Below are 19,034 nucleotides of genomic sequence, written 5' to 3' on the forward strand. Positions count from 1 at the left end.
TGTTTCTGCAAAAAGCACCGGCCTGAGATGTTTAGTAACATAATGGGGTTTAAACAAAAAAAAAAAAAAAAGTACAAAAAGAGCAAATAATCGCTACTGTAAGGGGTTCATTTTTTTTACCGTGGGACAGTGAAAGTAATATTTACTGTAGTGATTTGCTTTTTTGTACTATAAAAGGCTAATTTTAGTTTTTTTTTTAACCCCATTATGTTACTGGCCGATTAATCGATTATGAAAATTGTAATCGATTAATTTCATAACCGATTAGTTGTTTCGGCCCTACATAGCACTGTGTTAAAGCAGTGGTTCACCCTAAGAAACAAGATTCTACCATGAAATGCAGCATACTAGCGTGAGCTACAGTATGCCTTTATTTATTTTTTTGGCGCCGTACTCACAGTTTAATCCTGTAGTGAAGTTTCAGACTCCCCGCGGGGAATGGGCGTTCCTATGCAGAGGGAAGATGATTGACTGCCGGCTATGGCGTGTCACGCTTCCCGAAAATAGCCGGAGTAGGTCTCGGCTCTTCACGTCGGTATACGGCGCCTGCGCACAGACTAGGAGCTCACTGCGCAGGCGCCGTGAAGAGCCAAGTCCTATTTCGGCTATTTTCGGGAAGCGTGACGCGCCATAGCCGGCCGTCAATCATCTTCCCTCTGCATAGGAACGCCCATTCCGCGGGGAGTCTGAAACTTCACTACGGGATTAAACTGTGAGTATGGCGCCAAAAAATAAAATAAAGGCATACTTTAGCTCGCGCTAGTATGCTTGATGGCACGCTAGAAAAAAAAAATGTTTTAGGGTGAACCCCCGCTTTAAATTCAGAGAACAGACACAGGAAGCAGGTTACTATGTCTCCTCTTCTGATATAACAGTGCTATGTGTAGAAAGCTTACCTGTGTTCATAGCTGGACATGAGAAGTGTTCAGTGGCGCTGACATGGACTTTGAATAAGTGAGGGGAAGGTGGGGCAGGAGGGGATTCATAGGACACAGGCCCACCGAAAGAGGTGTTGGAGCCTTGCAGAAAAAAAACAGCTGCTGGGAGGTGAGGAAAATGGAGTGCTTGTGTCACGCTGCCTCTGTTTCCGGGTCTTAGCTGGGGACATGCTGCCATGGAAACGGAGGCACGTGAAGAGCGTGCTCGCTCTAGATAGAATCTTGGGTGTGCGCCTCTTTACCAATCACACCCACGTGTCCGAGAGAGGGAGGGGCTGGCTTATGGAGCTGTATCCATTCCCTGCACACTTTTGAACTTTAGAGGACTGTTAGAGGCTGCTTCTGGACTCTTCAAAAGACTATTTTGCAAAAATTAAAGGATCAAGGAAAGAAAGAAATTCAATGGAGGTATGAGGCTAGCATTTACTACCTATTTTTGCTTTCCCATACTTCTCCTTTGAAGGGCCTGTCTTTACCATGAGTGCTGGACAGACTTTAAACCCATTAAGGCTACTTTAACGCCAGCAATGTAGAAAAAACGCTGATAAAGCTGTGACCAACATCGTAGACAGGACGGGAGGGCGGGCAACGCTTTTCAGCTGCGATTCCTCATGGCAAACTCAGTGAGGAGTTTTCTAAGAGTTCGACTCCGCCTCCTCACCCCACATCTAAGTAGCCAATTGTTTTGTGCTACTTTACATATTGTGTGTAACCAAGTCCAGTTCCTAACCATGACCCCACCAGTCAAGGCTCCCTTTACCTATGCTGTCAAGGGGCCTTCATTTCGGCTTGCTATCGAAGCTCAGTTCAAAAGTCAGCAACTCTGATGGTATGGGGGCGCATTAGTGCTTATGAAATGGGCAGCTTGAACATCTGGAAAGGCACCATCAATGCTGAAAGACGTATCCAGGTTTTAGAGGAGCATATGCTCAGGCAAACATGGGACACCATTCCTCCCCAAAAATTACCAACAACTGGACTTCTCAGTTCCCAGACATTAAAAACTTAAATCCCCCTCCTGCCCAGACCAATATTCAGCTCTCAGCGCTGTTACACTTTGAATGACCATTGCGCGGTCATGCAACACTGTACCAAAATTACATTTTTATCATTTTTTTCCCCCACAAATAGAGCTTTCTTTTGGTGGTATTTAATTAAAAAAACAAAAAAAAAGACCGAAAATTTTGAACAAAACAGTTTTAGATTTTGTTATACAATTTTGCAAACGGGTGATATTGTTTTTTTCCTCCTTCATTGATGTATGCTGATGAGGCTGCACTGAAGGGCACTGCTAGGTGGCAGTGATGGGCACTGCTGGGTGGCACTCATGATGAGGCACTAATTGGTACCACTGGTGGGCATTGATAGGTGGCACCGATATGCACTTGTGAGCACTGGCAGGAGGCACTGGTGGGCACAGATGAGGTGGCTGTGGCTCTTCCTCTTTGGGACTGATGTCCCTTTTCACAGAAGCCGGTAATCAGGTTTTTTACTCCTCACGCTGTTCGCGTGAGAAGATAAAAATGATTACCAATCTTCTGGTCACATCATGTGATCAGCTGTCATTGGCTGACAGCTGATCACGTGGTAAGGGGCCGGGATCACCCCGTTACTCCGATCAGCCGAGTCTCATTGACTCGGCGATCACAGAGCGTGCCATGCGCGCCCCAAGGAGGCAGGCAGGCTGCTCATATACGGGAGGACGTCATATGACGGCGTCGCAGCAATGTAGGTCTGCGCTGCACCGCATATTAGCTCATTATGAAATACTTACCTCGGAACGAGGTAGGGAACTTACCTGGTCCACGCCAAGCCGAGCGTGTCTTCCGGGTATCGCCACTCCAGCGCTGTGATTGGCTGGAGCGGCGGTGATGTCACTCCCGCGCATGCGCGCCTGAGATTTCCTTTCCGGCTGGGCCGGCCCTTCAGCCGAGGATCCCCCTGCTGATTGCAGCGGCGCATGCGCATTGCGAGGGGAATATCTCCTAAACCGTACAGGTTTAGGAGATATTCTTTATACCTACAGGTAAGCCTTATTATAGGCTTACCTGTAGGTTAAAGTCAAAAAAGTGGGTTTACAACCACTTTAAAATTAAGAAAATGGCATTTTTACAGTGTAAATTTTATATTGGCGAAAATAAGTGAAGCAATAAAATATATCCTGCACAAATGCTGTACATTCTACTGACGGTTTCCCTTTTTTTAAATCCATAATTTACATTAGTCATTTAATAACCAATCTTTTGTTCAGCTAGATTTATCCAATGAATAAAATGTGAAAACTATATAAAACATTAACTATTTAAAAAGTCTGTCTCTTTTTCCTGTAGGAACCTATTACTTCAAGTTTAATTATCCCTGACTATTATAAGGAAACTTTCCATTATATAAGGCAGAAAGAATCATTAAACCGTGACAGGTGACCATACACTGAAATAGATTTTTAGCGAAGATCCATTTTTCATTAATACCAGACACTCAAAAATCTTCTCAAAACACCATAAGTATATTTAACCGCTTGATTAATTGTCCTTTTCTTTTATCACCCTTTGCTGCAGGTATAACAATTAGGTTATGGGTAATTTCTAGCATATCTCTGGCAGTAGGAACATTATATAAAACTAATTTATTGATCCTTTTTTGTGTAAAACAATTATCTTAATTGCCTGTTTCATTTATCAGCTTGGTCAAGAAGCACTGCCTGGTAAGATCAGAGATCGGCTCTGTGCACCACATTGATTAATATGCATTACCCTGAGGCTAACATGCTGGACCCGGAACACTTCTTTCCAGATTATGAGAAACCATAAGCAACAAATAATTGCAAAGCACTGTTGGCGCTATATAAATCCTGTATTATAATAATGAAATTACATTATAAAGACATGCTTGTATAGAGATTTATTCATTAAAGCGGAGGTTCACCCTAAAAAACATTTTTCTAACATTACATTGTGCTCACTTCCAACAATGACAGTATGCTGATTTTTTTTTTTGCTGTACATACCTCGTATAGCTATTCCCCCCCCCCCCCCCCGCTTCTGGGTAGTGATTCCCGCGGGAGTGGGCTTTCCTATGCAGAGGCTAAGTGATTGACGTGATGACAAAAACTTCCCCCCCCGGCGCTTAAGGCGCATCACCAGTTTCCGAAAGAAGCCGAACGTCTGTGCGCAGGCGCCGTATAGAGCCGACTCGCAGTTCGGCTTTTTTCGGAAACTGGTGACGCGCCTTATGCGCCGGGGGGGAAGTTTTTGTCATCACGTCAATCACTTAGCCTCTGCATAGGAACGCCCACTCCCGCGGGATTCACTACCCGGAAGCCGGGGGGGGAAATAGCTATACGAGGTATGTACAGCAAAAACAAAAACTGCATACTCTCAATGTTGGAGGTGAGCACAATGTAATGTTAGAAAAATGTTTTTAGGGTGAACCTCCGCTTTAAGGGATTATGATGGCATAGAAATAAAAAGATTTTTTTTTCCATCAGTTTTAAAAATGAAAGTGTTACTAAACCTAAAAATGTTTTTTACCTTAATGCACTGCTTGTTTCTCTGTGCCCCCCCTTCCCTGTGTGAAGGGGAAGAGAGGGGAGAAGAGATCAGCGTTGTGCATGGCTGCCATTGGCTCTTGCTGCTGTTAATCAGATGCACTGAGGAGGAAGTGGGGATCGGGCCTAAGTCCTGCTGTGTAAGTCTATGGATCTCGGCTCTGTAGATACACAGGTCGGGAGCGCTCTCCCCATAGAAAGTGGGTGGCAATGGTAGTCTCTCACAAGAAGAGGAGGAGCTTAGATCGCCGCCGGGGACCCCAGAAGAGGAAAATTGAGGCCACTCTGTGCAATACCACTGCACAGAGCAGGGAGGTATAACATGTTTGTTATTTTAATTAGGGCTGCAACTAACGATTATTTTCATAATCGATTAGTTGGACGATTTATTGTTTCGATTAATCGGATTATAGCCTTAACAATTTTTTTGTTGTTGGGCAGATTGCAAAACACAAATTGCCGCAAAAACACATTACATGCTTTTCTGCAGCTTCTCCATTGAAGTATATTGAACCAAAAAAAAAAAATAGCACCGTTTTGCATTAAAAAGTCCTTGCCCTTTCCAAATATTCAGCAGCTGAAAAAAAATCATAGATGTGAACGTGTCCCATAGGAAAACATGTAAATGAACTGTAGTGTGTTTCTGAAAAAAGCACAAAAAACAGAGGTGTGAACCCAGGCCTGAGATGTTTAGTAACATAATGGGGGTTAAAAAAAAAAAGTACAAAAAGAGCAAATAATCGCTACTGTAAGGGGTTATTTTTTTTACTGTGGGACAGTAAAAGTAATATTTACAATAGCGATTTGCTTTTTTGTACTATAAAGGGCTAATTTTAGTTGTTTTAACCCCATTATGTTACTGGCCGATTAATCGATTATGAAAATTGTAATCGATTCATTTCATAATCGATTAGTTGTTTCGGCTCTAATTTTAATAAAAAAAATTGGAGTTTAGTAACACTTTAAGTGAATCCCCCAGTTCATATTGTCTGTTTTTCCCAGCATGAAGGACCAAAAGGTGTTTGCTTTATTGTTAAGCGCTGTTACCTTTCTATACATGTGCATTTCTTAAGCACTTGCATAAGTCCATTTATATGCATTATAATGTGTTTATATGTATATTAGCGCCATAGAATTCGCTTCAGTGGGATCTTGTAATCAGTGTTTTCACCCAAGATTCAAACATTCTTTACACAATTGAACCCTGAGTAGAAAATGTGTGGACCTTGGGTGAAAACATTGATAAACAGGTCCCAGTTTGTTTAATGCCATCAAAGTTCAATCACATTTTTGTTCTGTGGAAAATAAATGTCCCCTTGCTCATTTACACACATAATAAACACTATTTAATTCATTTTTAATATTCAAAGCAAATTCCCTAATTTATCCATTTCTCTACACGTCTCTATGCTTAATTTTGCTGAGAAATCCCTTTTGAAAACATCCCTCTAGTATTTCTGGCCGTGGCCATCTTAAGTAAGGGCAGATGAGTTTACTTCCTGGATTCTGGAATGTCATCTTCTGTTAGCTTAGGTAGGAGGGTGTGCTTAGCTGAGAAAGCCCCTCCCCCCCTCAAGACTCCTGGGATATATGACGTAATTTGCCTTTATTTTTAATTTAAACATACATATCTGGGCTTTAAGCAAAATTTCTGGTGTGTTCTGGCTGGTCACCTGAGGGCTTTTCCTCTGGACGGGGGTCGTCCTCAATGCTGTATTAACCACTTGATCACTGGGCACGTAAACCCCCTTAATAACCAGACCAATTTTCAGCTTTCGGTGCTCTCACAATTTGAATGACAATTACTCAGTCATACAACACTGTACCCAAATGACATTTTCGTCCTTTTTTTCACACAAATAGAGCTTTCTTTTGGTGGTATTTAATCACCGTTGGGTTTTTTATTTTTTGCGCTATAAGAGAAAAAAGACTGAAAATTCTGTAAAAAAAAATGAATTTTTCGTTGTTTCTGTTATAAAATTTAGCAAATTTAGTATTTTTTCTTCATTCTTTTGCATAAATGTGAAAGATGAAGTTACGCCGAGTAAATAGATACCCAACATGTCACCCTTCAAAATTGCACACGCTTGTGGAATGGCGCCAAACATCGCTACTTAAAAATCCCCATAGGCGACGTTGCAGGGTATTGTGGGGTATTGCAGAGTATTGTGGGGTATTGCAGAGTATTGGTGTTGTGTATTGCACAGTATGGGGCAGGGATGGCTGAGCAGGGATGGATGGTTGGCTGGATCTGTGACTGCATGTGTCACAGATCCAGCCCACAGCACTCGTGCTGCATCTGCTCTCCCCCCCCCCTCCTCTCACACTGTACCGTTCGGTACAGAGAGGGGAGGGAGGAACCGGCGTCATCACATGACGCCGGTTTGTTTACAAGTGATTGCTCCGTCATTGGACGGAGCGATCACGTGGTAAACCGCCGCTATCAGCGGCGATTTACCGTGATCCGTGATGGTCACGGACATTCCCGTGTGCGCGCCCCAGAGGGCGCGCAGGAGCGCGATTCTGGGAGTACGTCCATGGACGTCCTCCCAGAGTTAAGCAACCGCTTTGCAGATGTATTTCGACTGCAGGCGGTGATTAAGTGGTTAAATGTACAATACTGCTATTTAAAACAAGTTGGGGTCAACTGCCCTCCCCATCCAATAGATATGACCCACTACCTACTTCAGATGAACTGGCTACCTCCTGCATTGGCTGGGGCCTCTCCAGCTTGGCTAGTTCAAGTTCTTGTCACTCTGCATGTGAGGATATTACTCCACAGAGCCTATTAGAGAACACATCTGCTCAAATCCTACATCAGAGGGAATTGGTCCCAAGAAGGTGCTAGGGTAGAGTTGTACTACAAACGAAAGCTACTGATTGCATGAGGTTAGAAATGCAAAATGTTGTCTTTTTATCTTTGCCTGAACAGATATTATTTTGCTTTTTACTACTGTTTGCTTTTATAGTTTGTGGGGCAGATCCACAAAGAAAGTACGCCGGCGTATCTACTGACACGCCGGCGTAATTTCAAATTTCCTGCGTCGTATCTTTGTTTTGAATCCTCAAAACAAGATACGACGGCATCTGGGTTAGATCCGAGAGGCGTACGTCTTCGTACGCCTTCGGATCTTAGATGCAATTCTTCGGCGTCCGCTGGGTGGCGTTCCTGTCGTATTCCGCGTTGAGTATGCAAATTAGCTATTTCCGACGATCCACGAACGTACGAGCGACCGCATTCCTTTACGTCGTTTCTAGTCGGCTTTTTTCGGCGTATAGTTAAAGCTGCTATCTGGTGGCATACGCAATGTTAAGTATGGCCGTCGTTCCCGCGTTGAATTTTAAAAATGTTATTTTGTTTGTGTAAGTCGTCCGTGAATGGGGCTGGACGTAATTTACGTCCACGTCAAAACCAATGACGTCCTTGCGTCATTTAGCGCAATGCACGGCGGGAAATTTAGTTTGGCGCGGGGACGCGCTTCATTTAAATGAAACACGCCCCCTAATCGCCGCATTTGAATTCCGCACCGTTACGCCGCGAGAGATACACTACGCAAATTCTTTCTGGATTCAAAGATTAGAAAAGTAAGTTACAGCGTCGTAGCGTATCTCACATACGCTGCGCCCATGCAAATGTACGAGAATCTGCCCCTGTATCTTTTCTATCTCCGATGTAAATGGAGTTCGTGCTGTTTGTATTTCTGCAAAAGTTTAGGAAAGGCTTATCCCTCCACACCTCCTTTGCTATGTGACTTGGTATTTAGCGTTATAGCATGCTGGCATCATGCTATAAATCTCTCTCCTAGCAGCAACAGTTAAAATGGAAATACCGTTCCATTCTTTTATAACATCCATGGAAACCTTCATCTTTAGAGTACTTCATATGCAGCTGCTCTCCGGGGAATCGGGATGGTGGTAGCATTATTGGAAAAGTCTGCTTTTTTTTTTTTTTCTTCTTTGTTCTGCCAATTACACTCATTAGACAAGCAAACACGAATTGCTGTTTTGAAGAATTCCCCAGTCAGCTATTCTCATTAGATCTTGTGTTTTAACCGTTCTAATTATGTTAGTCTTTGTGCTGTGGAAAAAAGAAATGGTCTATTCTTCAGATAAATATTGAAAATAAATCATTGAATGGAGATACTACACAGAATTTCTTGTCAAGCCATAGTGATAATGTCACGTCTGGATGTCTAACTCGTCTCAATAGTTACTTTGCCCTTGTATATGTGTGGTTGATAAGTTATCGTGCAATCAGTACTTTCTAATATAAAGATTTACTGTTACAGTGGAACCTCGGTTTAAGAGTAACTTGGTTTCAGAGTGTTTTGATTTGCGAGCAACTTTTTTTTTTAATTTTGACTCGCAAGATGAGCAGAATTCAAGCTAAATAGGCCTGCAGTACCTCGTTTGGCCTGAGGTACGGGTGCGCAGAAGCTGAGTAGAGCCGAAAATAGGCCTGCAGTACCTAATTTGGCCTGAGGTACGGGGGCGCAGGAAACGAGCCAAAGTGTCCTCGGGCCTTTTTGACCGTTTTCGGCGCTCTCTGGCGCCCACCTCCGGACCCATTCGGTATTGCATCCCATTGAAGTCAATGTGGAACAAATTATTTTCGTTTCCATTGACTTCAATGGGAAAACTCGCTTTGATATTCGAGTACTTTGGATTACGAGCATACTCCTGGAATGGAATATGCTCGTAATCCGAGGTTCAACTGTATAACAAAGTTATGGGGTCTATTTTCAATGTTTTCGCTGAAGATGCATACAACTTTCACACAAGATTGACACATTTTTCTAACTGAATCTTGGGTAACAATGCATGTATCTTGGGTAAAAGCTTTGATAAATTAAACCTTGAAATGTTCTTTAAATACAAAACTTCCAATGACATATCAATCAGACACCACAGCTATTCTTTTTTTTCACTCTTTTGCGATTCAGATCTATTCTGACCTGTTCTGCATATAACCATGTTCTGCGGTTCTAATTTCTGCTTTGCCCAACTTGACTCCCACACCTCACCATTGGCCCCACCACGGTGATAGAAAGTGTGGCTTTTGTAGTGCTGCTTTTTAAATATTCAGTCTCCTTATTCGCAGCTTTGGCTTTTAAATCCAAAAGATATAAAAATTGTAGAACAAAAAATGTGGCAAAGAGTATGTTCAAGTATGAAAGTCCATTTATTGATTAAACAAGCCAACGTGTTTCAGGAGTTATGGGAGACACCCTTCATTTTGGCTTCAAACTCCCAAGAGATACAAATACTTGGACTATAGGAAACTCTAATTTGAAGATTAGCATTCCATCATATCCAAAGCGATCTTCAAATTAGAGTTTCCTATAGTCTAATAGCTAGATTCAGAAAGAGTTAAGCCGGCGTATCAGTAGATACGCCGTCGTAACTCTGAATCTAAGCCGTCGTACATATAAGTGTATTCTCAAATTGAGATACACTTAAATGTAGCTAAGCTACGACTGCCTGCACCGTCGTATCTTAGCTGTCTAGTTCCGCCGGCCGCTAGGGGCGTGAACGCTGATTTACGCCTAGAATGCGTAAATCCCATAACTCCTGAAACATATTGGCTTTTTTAACCAATAAATGGACTTTTCATACTTGGACATGCCAATGGATTGTCATGCTCTTTGTTCTCTAATTTGTAGATCTTTTGATTTGGGTCCTCATACCCCATGCAACTCACAGCTGGTCAGTTAGACTGCCATATCACAGTGATGACATATAGAACAAAAAAAAAAACTGCCATCCCACCCATATCCAAAGCTGTTTGTTTTTGTTCTATATTTCATCACTGTGATATGACCACATAACTGATCAGCTGTGAGTTGCATGGGGTATGGGGATCCAAATCAAAAGATCTACAAATTGGAGAACAAAGAGCATGGCAATCCATTGGCATGTCCAAGTATGAAAAGTCCATTTATTGGTTAAAAAAGCCAACATGTTTCAGGAGTCATGGGAGACACCCTTCATTATGGCTTCAAACTCCCAAGAGATACGAACACTTAGACTATAGGAAACTCTAATTTGAAGATCGCTTTGGATATTATGGAATGGTAATCTTTAAATTAGAGTATCCTCTAGTCTAGTCCAAGTATTCGTATCTCATGGGAGTTTGAAGCCATAATGAAGGGTGTCTCCCATGACTCCTGAAACATGTTGGAGTATGAGGATCCAAAGCTCTCAACCACAAAAGTTAGTTGATATTTTAAAAACTGAACGCCCAGGGTTTCCATATTGGGAGCCAACTGGGAATCAAGGCTACAGCCACTTGGAGGCTTATAAATGTATAACATTATTACATCAGGTTTGCTTTAAAGCAGTGTTTCTTATACCCGTCCTTCAAACATTTGTGTTTTATGGACATCCGCACAAGTACCGGTAGGCTGAATTGCTCGAACACTGTATATATTCCATCATTGCATTGGCAACATCCCCTGCAAAACATGTACTGTTGTTAGAACTTCTTGAAATACTTGGGAAACACTGAATAAAAAAATGATGGGCGGGAGCTGATAACTAAAAATATAAAGCAAAGCTGCATATAAGTATTTTGCATTGGTATTCTCCTTTTGTTCAGATACATTTTTATGTTGAGATACTGTCAGACATGTTGTATTAATCTGAGTTTATGTTTTTTTTTGCAGTCATTGGTTCCTTTAACTACGCAGCACAACTTCACAGTTTATAGGAACGGACACCAGACAAAACAAAGATGTCTGCCAGAGGGGGGAAAAAGAAAACAACCAAGCTGTCTCGCTCGTCAAGGGCTGGAGTCATCTTTCCGGTTGGTAGGATGATGCGTTACTTGAGAAGAGGAACACACAAGTACAGGATAGGCATGGGAGCCCCGGTGTACATGGCAGCTGTCATAGAATACTTAGCAGGTAACTATTATTTTCATGATGTAAATACTCAGCCAAGACTGTGGGCACACAAGTCGGATGATTTATTGACACCTGGAAAACTTCTAATCTTTCCGGAAAGTTTAATACTTGTTAAATGGCCTTTAAAACGTATGTTGTCCTACATAAATTTAGGTCATACAATTGTACAGATATTCTACAACCTCCTAAATAAAGCCCAATTCAACTTTTAAGTTAAAATCGGCTATATACATTTCAGGAGCATTAAATCAAAAAGTTGTTCAATATCTTACAAATTATTTTCTTTCTAAAAAGAGTAGAAAAGCCTGTCCTATATCTGCAGGGTGGGGATCTTTGCTTTGCTGAGGAAGCAGTGGTCTCTCTGGAGAGGTCTGAGTGACACCTAGCTATGCAATAAGCATGGCTCATTTTCCCCACCAATTGAAGAGCTCTAGCTGTAATTCATCAGGTACATGTCAGACCTCTGCAGAGAGATTACTGCTTCTACACAAACAGCAAGTGTCCTTGTGAGCCAGGCTTGCTGATGAGAGACAGGCATGTATTTTTAAGCTGTAGAAAGAAATACACTGTAGGACATACGGCACATTTCATTCTGATATACTTTGAATGTATTTAGCTGATTTAAACTGAAGGTTTAATTGGATTTTAAAGTTGAACTTCAGAAAACCAGCTAAATACACAGATAAACTACATTTACCCGGCGGTAAAAAGTCTGGCGGGAAAACCGAGAACCTGCTTGGTAACTTTTTCCCCCTACACACGACCGGGTTTCCCGACAGGAAAACTTCCATAAGGGCTTTGGTCGGGAATCCCGGCCGTGTGTATGCACCATTGCAGTGTTTCCCATAGGAAAACTGGCGGGTTAAAAACAGCCGGGAATCGCCTTAAAAAAAGAGAGCTTTTTTTTCTGGCAGTTTTCCTGTCTGGAAAACTGTGATGGAGCATACACACGGCCGGTTTTCCCGTCCAAAAGCTCTTATGCCAGTTTTCCCAGAAGGGAAAACCGGTTGTGTGTACAGGCCTGCAAAACTATAGCATCAGCCTGGAAACCTGACTTTTGCTACTGCAATTAAGTAATACAACTAGACCTTGTCCCTGTCCACAGTCTGTGGACAGTGAAAAGAAAACGGCAGACGAATGAGCTCACTTCTAGGTGGTTTTGCTCTTTTCAGAGTTGCGGTGTTTGCTGAATAACATTATTATCTCACTGATTTGTTGCACTTGTTGCCCAGTCTTAACAGAACTTCTTCTAGCAACAATGGACACCCCAGCGACAATAGATCCTCCCTAGCAACAATGGGCACCCAAAAGCCAGCATCAATAGACCCTATAACAGCCAGGAACATTTGACCCTAACCTCAACAGTAGATCCCTCCCAGCACTGATTGACCCACCCCAGCAATAAAAGATCCTCCACCAGCAACAATTGACCCCACTGCAAAAACAGATCCCACTCCAGCAACAATAGATTCCCCAGCAGCCAGAATTAATAGACTCTCAAGCAGTCAGAAACAAAGACCCCTCCCTCAACAGTAGATCCCTCCCCACAATGATTGACTCCCCCCAGCAACATAAGACCCACCCCCAGTCATAATAGATCCCCTGCAAGCAACAGAAGACCTCCCCAGCAGCAATAGACCCCCCCCCCTCTCCCCAAAAAGTAGATTCCCTCCAACAACAGTAGATTCCTCAGCATCAATAGACACTCCAGAACACCCAAGCACCCATTGCTATTACATACATTCAGTGCAGGAGGTGCCGGAACTGCGTTCCATCGCGTTCCAGCTGAGAAAAAAAGCCCAGCTTCAATATGCTTGATATTTTTTTTTAAGGGTGAACAAAAGTGACAGAATGAAAATAGCCACTGTAAATGAAAACATTGATTAATTGTATTTAACTCAAAGATCTTAGATATAAGTGCTGATTTTGGATTTGCTGGTAATGACTGTTCTGTTGACTCACAGCTGAAATCTTGGAACTTGCGGGGAATGCAGCTCGAGACAACAAGAAAGGCAGAATCACTCCAAGACACATCCTATTAGCAGTTGCTAACGATGAGGAACTTAATCAGGTACTGGTGTGCAATTATCAGCCTTTTAAATTGTACACAGATTGAAGTTTTATTTTTACAATGTAACCGCATATTTGTTCAGTTAGAATTGAAGATAAGCCTTGTAGTATATTTTGCAGTGTTTTTTTTTTTTTACATTATGCAACAACAGGAAGCTTGGATTTCATAATAATTAGAAACGTATAAAAGAAAACTAATAGTAAAATTCCACTGGCTAGAGCAGACCTGGGCAAACTACGGCCCGCGGGCCGTATACGGCCCGGCGGACCTTTTAATCCGGCCCACCCCCGCCGCCGAAACCGCCGCCGCTGCCACGTTAATCACCGTGGCGGGGAACATTAGACAGCGTTCGTTTGAACAGCTGTTTTCCCCGCCGCGCATAGACACTCCCCCTTGGACGGATCTGTCCAATCGCGAGCAAGGGGGAGTCACATAGACACTCCCCCTTGCTCGCGATTGGACAGATCCGTCCAAGGGGGAGTGTCTATGCGCAGCGGGGAAAACAGCTGTTCAAGCGAACGCTGTCTAATGTTCCCCGCCGCGGTGATAACAGTAGGCAGGGCCGGTGTAGCAGTAAGATCGGCATCCCAAGAAAATTGGCATCCCTTGTAGCAACTGAGCATGTGCCGATTTCAGTCCATTGAAATCGAGCGCAGAGCTGCTGCACTACAACACAGCTGAGTCAGATTAACTCTGCACGCGCCGAGAGCTATTGCCGAGGAACACTGCATCAGGATGACCGCGGGGGACACAGGCTTGTATAGGCTACCTACGGGGGGGGGATCAGTCTGTATGTCCAGGGGGGGGGCAGTCTGTATGTCATGGGGGGGCAGTCTGTATGTCACAGAGGGGGGGGGGGGTGCAGCCACTTGTGCCAACACACGCAGCCACTTGTGCCAACACATGCAGCCACTTGTGCCAACACACGCAGCCACTGTGCCACCATAAATTGTCGCCACTGTGCCAATCACACGCAGCCACTGTTCCCAAACACAGCCACTGTGCCAATCACACGCAGCCACTGTGCCAATCACACGCAGCCACTGTGCCCATCACACGCAGCCACTGTGCCAATAACACGCAGCCACTGTGCCCATCACACGCAGCCACTGTGCCCATCACACGCAGCCACTGTGCCCATCACACGCAGCCACTGTGCCCATCAAACGCAGCCACTGTGCCATCACACGCAGCCACTGTGCCAACACACGCAGCCACTGTGCCAACACACGCAGTCACTGTGCCATCAATTGTTGCCACTGTGCCCATCACACGCAGCCACTGTGCCATCAATTGTCGCCACTGTGCCCATCAAACGCAACCACTGTGCCATCACACGCAGCCACTGTGCCATCACATGCAGCCACTGTTTAATCAATTGTGGCTATTGATTAAACAGTGGCTGCCTGTCCCCAGCCTCTGTCTACCTCCTGTGTCATGTCCCCAGCGTCTGTCCCCCTCCTGTGTCATGTCCCCAGCCTCTGTCCCCCTCCTGTGTCATGTCCCCAGCGTCTGTCCCCCTCCTGTGTCATGTCCCCAGCGTCTGTCCCCCTCCTGTGTCATGTCCCCAGCGTCTGTCCCCCTCCTGTGCCATGTCCCCAGCGTATGTCCCCAGCCTCTGTCCCCCTCTTGTGTCATGTCCCCAGCCTCTGTCCCCCTCTTGTGTCATGTCCCCAGCCTCTGTCCCCCTCCTGTGTCATGTCCCCAGCCTCTGTCCCCCTCCTGTGCCATGTCCCCAGCCTCTGTCCCCCTCCTGTGTCATGTCCCCAGCCTCTGTCCCCCTCCTGTGTCATGTCCCCAGCCTCTGTCCCCCTCCTGTGCCATGTCCCCAGCCTCTGTCCCCCTCCTGTGTCATGTCCCCAGCCTCTGTCCCCCTCTTGTGTCATGTCCCCAGCCTCTGTCCCCCTCCTGTGCCATGTCCCCAGCCTCTGTCCCCCTCCCGTGCCACGTCCCCAGCCTCTGTCCCCCTCCTGTGCCATGTCCCCAGCCTCTGTCCCCCTCCTGTGTCATGTCCCCAGCCTCTGTCCCCCTCCTGTGCCATGTCCCCAGCCTCTGTCCCCCTCCTGTGCCATGTCCCCAGCCTCTGTCCCCCTCCTGTGCTATGTCCCCAGCCTCTGTCCCCCTCCTGTGCCATGTCCCCAGCCTCTGTCCCCCTCCTGTGCCATGTCCCCAGCCTCTGTCCCCCTCCTGTGCCATGTCCCCAGCCTCTGTCCCCCTCCTGTGCCATGTCCCCAGCCTCTGTCCCCCTCCTGTGCCATGTCCCCAGCCTCTGTCCCCCTCCTGTGCCATGTCCCCAGCCTCTGTCCCCCTCCTGTGCCATGTCCCCAGCCTCTGTCCCCCTCCTGTGCCATGTCCCCAGCGTATGTCCCCAGCCTCTGTCCCCCTCTTGTGTCATGTCCCCAGCCTCTGTCCCCCTCTTGTGTCATGTCCCCAGCCTCTGTCCCCCTCCTGTGTCATGTCCCCAGCCTCTGTCCCCCTCCTGTGCCATGTCCCCAGCCTCTGTCCCCCTCCTGTGTCATGTCCCCAGCCTCTGTCCCCCTCCTGTGTCATGTCCCCAGCCTCTGTCCCCCTCCTGTGCCATGTCCCCAGCCTCTGTCCCCCTCCTGTGTCATGTCCCCAGCCTCTGTCCCCCTCTTGTGTCATGTCCCCAGCCTCTGTCCCCCTCCTGTGCCATGTCCCCAGCCTCTGTCCCCCTCCTGTGCCACGTCCCCAGCCTCTGTCCCCCTCCTGTGCCATGTCCCCAGCCTCTGTCCCCCTCCTGTGTCATGTCCCCAGCCTCTGTCCCCCTCCTGTGCCATGTCCCCAGCCTCTGTCCCCCTCCTGTGCCATGTCCCCAGCCTCTGTCCCCCTCCTGTGCCATGTCCCCAGCCTCTGTCCCCCTCCTGTGCCATGTCCCCAGCCTCTGTCCCCCTCCTGTGCCATGTCCCCAGCCTCTGTCCCCCTCCTGTGCCATGTCCCCAGCCTCTGTCCCCCTCCTGTGCCATGTCCCCAGCCTCTGTCCCCCTCCTGTGCCATGTCCCCAGCGTATGTCCCCAGCCTCTGTCCCCCTCTTGTGTCATGTCCCCAGCCTCTGTCCCCCTCTTGTGTCATGTCCCCAGCCTCTGTCCCCCTCCTGTGTCATGTCCCCAGCCTCTGTCCCCCTCCTGTGCCATGTCCCCAGCCTCTGTCCCCCTCCTGTGTCATGTCCCCAGCCTCTGTCCCCCTCCTGTGTCATGTCCCCAGCCTCTGTCCCCCTCCTGTGCCATGTCCCCAGCCTCTGTCCCCCTCCTGTGTCATGTCCCCAGCCTCTGTCCCCCTCTTGTGTCATGTCCCCAGCCTCTGTCCCCCTCCTGTGCCATGTCCCCAGCCTCTGTCCCCCTCCTGTGCCACGTCCCCAGCCTCTGTCCCCCTCCTGTGCCATGTCCCCAGCCTCTGTCCCCCTCCTGTGTCATGTCCCCAGCCTCTGTCCCCCTCCTGTGCCATGTCCCCAGCCTCTGTCCCCCTCCTGTGCCATGTCCCCAGCCTCTGTCCCCCTCCTGTGCCATGTCCCCAGCCTCTGTCCCCCTCCTGTGCCATGTCCCCAGCCTCTGTCCCCCTCCTGTGCCATGTCCCCAGCCTCTGTCCCCCTCCTGTGCCATGTCCCCAGCCTCTGTCCCCCTCCTGTGCCATGTCCCCAGCCTCTGTCCCCCTCCTGTGCCATGTCCCCAGCCTCTGTCCCCCTCCTGTGCCATGTCCCCAGCCTCTGTCCCCCTCCTGTGCCATGTCCCCAGCCTCTGTCCCCCTCCTGTGCCATGTCCCCAGCCTCTGTCCCCCTCCTGTGCCATGTCCCCAGCCTCTGTCCCCCTCCTGTGCCATGTCTATAACAAGTACTCGTACCAGTTTTCCAACAATGATATTTACTGCTTTTTATAAAGAAATACAATTGATTTTATGCAGTATTGAGTTTAGCCTTTTGGCCCGGCCCTCCAAAATATTTTTAGTTTCTCATGTGGCCCCATCGAAAAAATAATTGCCCACCCCTGGGCTAGAGATATATTGCTTTCTGTGCAGTAGTAGCACTTGTGTGGTAAATATAAAGATCATGATAACATTTTCGCTTTACTCTATAGTATACACAGTAGCGATAATGAAGGTACAAGTAAAAAAGAAAAAATAGGGTGTATATCCGCGCTCAGAACTGATTACAAGCAGCTGTATGTACACTATACCCGGAAACCAGGCACATTTAACACATAAAAAACAAAGTGCAGCGCTAAACCTATGATTAAATATAAACAAAGTGCATAAATCAATATATGCAAATAAAAAGTGATCAAACTAGTCGATAAAAGGAGTCCCATGAAGAAATCCAAAATTCCCTGCTGAGGATGGAAGATCAATTTGGTAAGTGTAAGACCCCTTTCACACTGGGTGTTTTTTCAGGCGGTTTTGGGCTAAAAATAGCACCTGAAAAAATGGCTCCCCTGCAGTCTGTGGGAAAGCCAGAGTGCTTTCACGCTGAGGCGATGCACTGGCAGGGCGTTAAAAAAAACTCCTGCAAGCAGCATCTTTGGTGCGCTGAAATGAATGGGCAGCGTGGCCGAACCGCTGGCAATCGCTGCTGCAGCGGCGCTTTGCGGGTGGTTCTAACCCTTTTTCAGTTGAATACCTTCGCAAAAACGACGCTTAATCGCCGCTAAAAATAGCGTGCTTTACCGCCACCCATGCCCCAGTGTGGAAACAGCCTAAACGGAAGAATCACCAGCAAGTCACCCTTCACACATAAACAATTAAAGCCATGAACAATTAAAAACGGAAAACCAGCAACCACCCTAACTTACTTAGGGGGTCAGAAAGCGCTCAATCGGATCTCCGATCCACTCAATAGGAGCATGGATGTCCTCTGGGATAGCCGTGAATGATGTACAATGGTGGACTCGCAAACAAGCCAGAGGACAACGTACAAAAACACTCAGTGATGCTCCGTAACCATAGTGCATGAAAGATATAAAGATCCACAGTGCAATACTGTACAAGTTTCACATTTTAACTCATAGTGTACTTACATGAAAGTGGCATAACTGAGCGTGTATACACCTCATATCTAAGGCTGATCAGTTTCCCTAGTGTAAAATAGCCGAATTCCGATCGCGCATGCGCAGTAGCGTGTGTACGTAGCTCCTCCCAGTGCGTTTCGTCATACGGGCATCATCAGGGCTGATGGCGTCACGTATGACAAAACATGTTGGGAGGAGCTACCTACACACGCTACTGCACATGCGCAATTGCAGTTTGGCCATTTTACACTAGGGAAACTGATCAACCTCGGATATGAGGTGTACACGCGCTCATTTAGGCAACTTTCATGTAAGTGCACAACGATTTTAATAAATGTGAAACTTGTACAGTATTGCGCTGTGTGGATCTTTGTATCTTTCATGCACTATGGTTACTGAGCATCACTGAGTGTTTTTGGACGTTGTCCTCTGTCTTGTTTGTGAGTCCGCCATTGTACATCATTCACGGCCATCCGAGAGGACATCCAGGCTGCTATTGAGTGGCTCTGATATGCGATTGAGCGCTTTCTGACCCCCTGAGTTACGAGTGGTTGCTGG

General features: G+C 46.4%; 1 protein-coding gene across 2 annotated transcripts in view; it reads left to right on the forward strand.

Moving 5' to 3' along the window:
* LOC120908945 (core histone macro-H2A.2) overlaps positions 1-19,034 on the forward strand; it is a 77,085-nt gene that overhangs the window by 36,613 nt on the left and 21,438 nt on the right. For both annotated transcript variants that reach the window (XM_040320473.1, XM_040320474.1), the window contains exons 2-3: positions 11,151-11,390; positions 13,355-13,461. In XM_040320473.1, the coding sequence (XP_040176407.1) occupies positions 11,219-11,390; positions 13,355-13,461 (279 nt within the window). In that variant the 5' untranslated portion in view covers positions 11,151-11,218. The remainder of the gene's footprint in view (positions 1-11,150; positions 11,391-13,354; positions 13,462-19,034) is intronic.

The sequence above is a fragment of the Rana temporaria genome, chromosome 8 (genome assembly GCF_905171775.1).
Source record: "Rana temporaria chromosome 8, aRanTem1.1, whole genome shotgun sequence".
Lineage (NCBI taxonomy): Eukaryota > Metazoa > Chordata > Amphibia > Anura > Ranidae > Rana > Rana temporaria.